The sequence below is a fragment of the Mizuhopecten yessoensis genome, unplaced genomic scaffold (assembly GCF_002113885.1).
Source record: "Mizuhopecten yessoensis strain PY_sf001 unplaced genomic scaffold, ASM211388v2 scaffold10933, whole genome shotgun sequence".
Lineage (NCBI taxonomy): Eukaryota > Metazoa > Mollusca > Bivalvia > Pectinida > Pectinidae > Mizuhopecten > Mizuhopecten yessoensis.
In genome coordinates this window covers 29,100-36,316 of record NW_018408794.1, presented here as the reverse complement: position 1 = coordinate 36,316, position 7,217 = coordinate 29,100, and the positions used below count along the sequence as shown (strand labels likewise).

Sequence of the window (7,217 nt, the reverse complement as noted above, 5' to 3'; positions counted from 1 at the left end):
AATCCTTACATTCAGTTTTATAGTAAAGTATAAGAAAACAAAACATATTTTGTTAAAAGTTTATTTAGATACCTCTGTTATATTAGCAACACGTACATTGTTACAGGAAAGTGTCAGTAATGTGTTTAGACATTTCAACACCAACTGTCTGACAGAATATACAAACTCATAACATATTGTAACATAGTTCAACGTATACACAGGTGCACGTTAACTAATTAAACCAGATTTTACTATTCTGCGCTTGAAATTATATATAATTTCCATAATAAAATAAGTACAGTGATTCATATTGATTTCCTTCTTTTGGTATTTTGAGATCGAGCCACTTACTAATGTGAACTTATTTGAATGTTTTCTATATTCCATATTTTTGAACTTCGAAGAACGATTGTATTTTTATCAATAGTTTGTTTTCTATCCATTTTAATACTACTGTTTAAGAAGTTTTTGTAAAATATTTGATTTCTTTCTTGTCAATGTCATGGAAACACACAAAGTTCTTAAATTGCGTTTTATTTTCCGAATAAAGTACTCACAGCATATTTGATATTGGTTTCCGTTAACTGAATACGGTATTTATTTCTTTGTTTCCCACATTATTTTTATATTTTGTTTTTAAAAATAAATGACTAACTAATCATGTTTCATTACATAATCCCTTTTTAACAACACTAGTGTAAGACCTCTGATACTGTGGATCTATTAATATTCGTTCGGAGAAAAGATGTGTGTTGATTTGTAACATTTCGTTAGGACACAGTTTAAAAAAATTCAAATAGCCTTTACTGATATATTGACACCTGCATATAAAAGTTGTATAAACATGCTGTTTATGTCATTAATTGCCTATTTTCAGCAATATTCTACGATTTTAATTGTGTTTGCTGGTACACCAGGCTAAAAATAATAGTACAGTTCACAGCCAGAAACAAGAATTACAAAACAAGGCAATACAAGTGGTTTCCGATAACATATATTATACCACTATTTACATCATGTTCAGTAACACACTATTCCAATAACATGTCAAGGTTTCTATTACCATAGGTGAAAGAGCTTCGTATAGTTTACAGACAAAGAACACTAACACGTGATAAAAATATAACCTGTTATGTACCACTTTGAATTTCGTGATTAGTTCGCTATAGAAATAACACAGTTTGATACATATGATAAAATTGGTGTAACGAACAATTTACATAGATAAAAATGCATATAGAAAATTAGCAATATAAAACATGATATTTTTTATATAAACAACAGGAACAATACTGGCAGTGGGAAACTAAGGATACGTTTACAAATCATTCTAATACACATAATCTCAATACATATGTACCCCTTGTGAACTTTTACCCCTTTTAGAGATATATACATCAGCGACATCAATGGAAAAAATGATAGTGTTCTATAGCTACATGAGCTCTGTAGCTGATATGAGGTATCCATGCTAAGGCGACTCACATATATGTCACGAAATGTGTAGGTCGGAGTGAATTGAAGCCTATCCTTTGCGATTAATACTCATTGCAATGAGTACCTATCTGACTCTATGCTCATAAAATAAACCAAACTCGAAATATGTGTACAAATTATTTTATCTTAAATTCAACATTATAAGCGCATAGTAACCGTGTTCAGCCAAAGTTATCGGCTAAGTATCTCTTAACAATTGAAACTAAAAACCACACTTGCTACCTAGAGCAGTTTGGGTGTGACGATGCATATACGAGTTTGTGGCTTTATGTTGTATTCCTTGTCAAGCTTAATTACTCGAGAATAACTCATTTCGATCGTAAACATGAATTAGACTTACTTTATACTTACGTTAATTGCATAACGTTATAAAAGGATATATATATATTAAATAGACACCAACTGGATCCAGTGTGTGCTGATGTACAATTTCTTCTCATATGAACACGAGTCGTTATCGTGGCCAGTCTTACTAATCGGTTTGGCCCGAGTAGGTATCGTTCTGCCTTCCTTGTTCCTTTGTTTATAGGGCTTTGTTAGTATTTTAATATAGTTTTAAGGGAACTTTGTATCGGTGTTGCCAACAGTTCTTCCCAATTGTATAAACCATCTTTCTAAAACACTCTCAATGTATTGTCAATTGAGTCTATGACCAAATCAAACACAGGCACTCCAATGTATACTGATTTTGAAATATCCATAATTTGTTTTCTTTTTCAATATTTCATTGTTTCCGTAGTCTTTGATTAAAGTATTAAAAAGATGAGTTGTAGTGTTTCCGGATAGACAAGTTCTCAGTTCAGAAAATGTGCACACGTAACATATATAATAATATGTTAATATTTAAGTTTATATACCGAGGAGGAGAAAGACCTGATATTCCAAGGCAGAATCATCATGGATGAACCGCCCACATGGCGTGAGCAATACTAGATAAAAGTCGTAACACCGTCATCAATTTATCTTAGACCTCCTTTTGTGCCTTTTCCACTATATCGCATACTGTATCTATCAATTTTGTCCAACCGCTTTTTATTGTTTCTAGGTCAACTGAATCGTCATCCTTCACCAAATCTTCAATGACCGCGTGAAGTACAGGTGTAAGCAACTGCAACGAAAACAACCATTACACAATCGGTCATGTTGCACATTTTTGTCGTAGGATCACATTAAGTTGTCCATAACTTGTTACAAAAATAATCTAAGAAATGTTTTCGAATGATGATAGTTGTTTTCATTCTGAATACAAATTCTTTATATGAAAAAATCTTTAAATAATCTAATTGAATAACATATTATTAAACAAAATCTTCAGCCACGTGACAGTCACGAAATACAACGAGACCTTCTGCCATGTAAGTCACGATTTACCACAACAAAACAAGCCATCTAAACGTGATCATCATATAATAAACCGATATGGTCCTATACGAGTCAATAACATTATGAAACTTTAAATCCCAACGTGACAATCACAATATGCCATGATAATCCGAGCACGTGACAATCAATTTATATCAACTTTCCCTCTATTACATCACATTCTTATAATACCACCATACCTCAAATTAAATTACACAACTGCCCATTTTATCTCCTTGCAATCATATTATTATCATACACTGAAACTTTCCGTCCATCTCTTTTTATCACTTTTCCGACCATCGGATGACAATCTCGTCACACCATTTATCGCGTGAGATTTAGATGATAAACGTGACAATCACTTCATATGCTAAAAGCCCCCTTCACCTGACAATTGCTGCACCACCTAACCTTCCATCACAAAACAATCAATCATACAATACTAAATAACATTCTACCATAGGGCAATATTATTATTCCGCGATGCCTCCTGTTCTGTGGTTATCACGTTATAGAAGGATATCTCACGTGACAACCATATTAAACAAAGGTCCCTCCAATCAAATGATTATTACATTGTTCCACCACGTGGAAATCAAATTATACCACGATCATCCCATTATATGATAATCGCACTATACCACGATACCTCCAATCACGTGAAAATAACACTATACCACGATACCTCCAATCACGTGAAAATAACGCTATACCTCGATACCTCCAATCACGTGAAAATAACACTATACTTCGATACCTCCAATCACGTGAAAATAACACTATACTACGATGTTATTCATTATCGTACAAAAAAAAACAAATGCGTCATTTCTCATAAAACATATAGTAGTTTATATAGAAACTGGACATTAGATATATACTGACCTTGAATTTGTCTGGTCCTATGCCCCTTGGCTTATGGCTGATCGCGACCTTTTTCACTAATTCCTCTAAACAATACGCATCGTCCAGACTATCTACGTAAGACTCGAGCGCGTACATCACACTCATAGCGTGTGCTACCATCTTCTTGTTACTTTTGGTCGTCTCTCTAAATATGCAGAAAAGTCGTGTTTAGACCGCATGTGGACAGTCAAGGCACATCTGTCATTTCAACTTTAAAAAATATCCACACCTGGTTATAAAGCTATGTGGAGATGTCCTATTTCTTTTTTCAAATTGGTCCAGAAGTAGCTTACTGTCACACACTTGTAATTTCATATATTTCAACATTTTTTTTTTTCAAGGTAGGTTGGTTTACTAGGAGGCATTATGATAATTTAAGAATATGTGTCCTAAGCACAAAGAATTTGGACGGATATTTTGTTGGTCATGGTGCATGCTTACCCATCATATTTAAGTTGATCCAGCGGCACGTCTTTGAAGTGTTTAAATAAATCCTTCGATGTAGGGAATATCGTAAACAACCTGAAATGAAGAATCATTTCAGTATAAGGCTTTTTATGTACCGTTACTTGACATCTGTTATAAACATCAGAGTACCGTTATGTGGCTCCTGTTATCAACATCAGTGTACCGGCATAAACATGATTTTATTTTTTGTCACATTTGTCATAAACATAATGTTTTCCTTTTTTGACATTTGTTATGAATATAATGTTTCATCATGTAACATATGTAATAAACATTTATGTATTGGTATTTGACATTTGATAGAAGTCATATAGGTTCATTTAGTTTCATCGTAGGTTTCTTTATTTATCTGTTCAGTATTTCATTTCTTCTGTCGTTTGAATTTTCATGAATATTTTGATAAATAACAGTCAGGTGTCTAGACGTACGTCATAAAGAACTTGACCCCATTGCTCTTCTTGTCCTCAGCCAACACATCCCAGCTGACCTTGATCATTTTCAGTTCCCTCTCTGTTAGACCAAGAGGGCCGTCAGCATTTCCATTCGTTGATTGACCGTTCTCCGACATCTTCCTGCTACAAAAATAATAATAATAATTCATGTTTGATATATGTTTTTTTGTTTGTTTGTTTGTTTGATTGTTGTCTTCAATATACTACAGGTTGCATGACGACGTGATGAGGCCAAACCAGGGGGAAATGTCTTCAAATGGCTACAATCACGCCAGGACAGATAGATTATGTCCCCGTGCCAATGAACGACGTTTATATGTCCGAATTACATACATTGACCCCTAAAACAGACATAAACCTTTCCCAACCAAATCTATCACTCAACATTTAGCCTTTAACCTTTAACCTTTAGCAAAAAGATTTGGTAAAGATTGCTACAGAAACACAACACCAACGTGATAAGAGAATGCCCTTTTTATCATTGTATGATTGTCGAGAAGTATCATGACACTCGTTCTAATATTTGATGTGATGGGAACAGAATGAACAGGAAGTCAAACAAACGTAACACAATATCACAGATATATTATAATCCTGACAACGATCAAGTCTAATGGTTTGAGGATGACAACAGGATAGACCATTATATACAGGCATTTATAACCAGGTCTGTTTAACACATATACTGTATCTGTGTTTTCATGGGATACTTATCTTAATATATGGTAAAAGAGCACAGAATCGTCTGATTGTAACTCAGATTTATAGACGATAGACATTCAACTTACGTTTTCTATTAAGCTACACATTCAATCTAAACGAAACGTGGTCGACCCACACAAAATAACTGTGCCCAAAGATAACAGATACTAATTTGATAGATAATTACAAAGGAATGATACAAGTGGATAAGTGGACAAAAAGTAAACATGCATACGTAAGTTTATATATAACTTACAGAATTACTACCTTATATTTGTATTCTTTTGTAGATAAGTCGAATAAGAATATGTGCATTGACATACTAAAGCATATGTATATATAACTCGATTACGAAAATATATAGAAGGCATACAAAGAATATGTTTCGTCTTGACTTTATACTGGTGTAGTACATAGTCTGAACAGACTGATAGATATTAGAATTCGCGAAAAGGTACAAATTTACTGTTCAATAGGACGTAGTCCTAAACGGACGCGCTTGGAAATGATTTCTTCTAAATTGAAAACATCTTCTGAATTAGTGTATCCAGCTGTCTAATGCAGTTTGAGGTGAAAATATAGGATATAAAGAAGTATTCACTCAAATATCAAATCATGGTATGTGGGAATAACTCACTTTAACCATTTCCCTTGCCATTATCCTAAGTCTTGCCAGTATGAATGTGCATACCGAGGTTGGTCAATGGAAATATGTACATGTCTACCGTGTTCGGTTAAAAACGAACCATGCTTATGGCAGCTACTGCACAGAAACCAATAAACATATCAGACATGGATGATATGATTAATTTTACGAAGGTATGTTTGTATCAAGCATGGCGATCTATAGTAGCCTTGCAACTATGTGTGTGTATACTGTTTTAAGTGGAAAAAGAATCATTGTGTGGGAGGTACTTCAGTAAAACCCAAGACGTGACAGACGGTCGGCCGGACGGACGGACACATCAACACTATATTGATATTATCCCTGTGTTTACCGAAAAGACGGGGATGGGTCGGAAAAGGCACTGGAAGAGCGTTCGAAAACCGCATCATTTCTCAACAAGATTCGAGTTACACATTTACTGCTACACCTTCAACTAACTATCCATTTGACCAATATATCATATTACTTCTACAGAATGCTAAGCCCACCTCTAATGCCCAACAATCAACTATCAGAAAGTTTATCGATTCAATAGGATACTTATTGTGAAATTGTGTAATATTTTTTATCTTTCTACATCAGAAATATACGTATTGTATTACATATTAAACTATCTCTTACTCAAATCAAACCCAAATAATATAGAATCCATCTGCTTTTAAATAACAATGGTTACTTTCAAATATTCCGAACTATATCTAAAACAAAGTTTCATGTACGTGGAAACATCAAACACTTTAACTGTATACAGAAGGTCATATTGAGAATTAGAATGAATCCATCTTCAAAAACCGTTCTAACTGAACACCAATAAAACTTCACAGGGACAAACACAGTTATAATCAAAATATGCTATGCGGATATAGTCACTCCTACTGGCACATTTCAAAGCATGTGGACATACATACTAAAACCACAGTGATAAAGAAAACAAACTCAAACTGGCCATTGCATCTATGTAAGCGGTGATACATACTGAAAACACACTCGTACGGGTCAAGACACTTCTAAACGCGTTTGTACACACTGATAGTGAACGCAAACTCCTACTGGTCAACATACTTGGAAAACCATTGGGACGAACTGATACTGAAAACAAACTCTAACTGGGCAACATACTTGGAAAACCATTGGGACGAACTGATACTGAAAACAAACTCTAACTGGGCAACATACTT

The 7,217-nt window shown here is 34.2% G+C and overlaps 1 protein-coding gene across 2 annotated transcripts in view; it reads right to left on the bottom strand.

The window, feature by feature from the left end:
* Positions 1–767: 767 nt before the first annotated feature.
* LOC110463815 (globin-2 B chain-like) overlaps positions 768–7,217 on the bottom strand; it is a 16,222-nt gene continuing 9,772 nt past the window's right edge. The window contains exons 2-5 of one of the 2 annotated variants that reach the window (XM_021518692.1): positions 4,647–4,790; positions 4,192–4,272; positions 3,730–3,895; positions 768–2,587 (exon numbers count right to left, since the gene is read on the bottom strand). In XM_021518692.1, the coding sequence (XP_021374367.1) occupies positions 2,444–2,587; positions 3,730–3,895; positions 4,192–4,272; positions 4,647–4,790 (535 nt within the window). In that variant the 3' untranslated portion in view covers positions 768–2,443. Of the gene's footprint in view, positions 2,588–3,729; positions 3,896–4,191; positions 4,273–4,646; positions 4,794–7,217 lie in introns of both variants that reach the window. The other variant, XM_021518691.1, reaches the window with a different exon arrangement.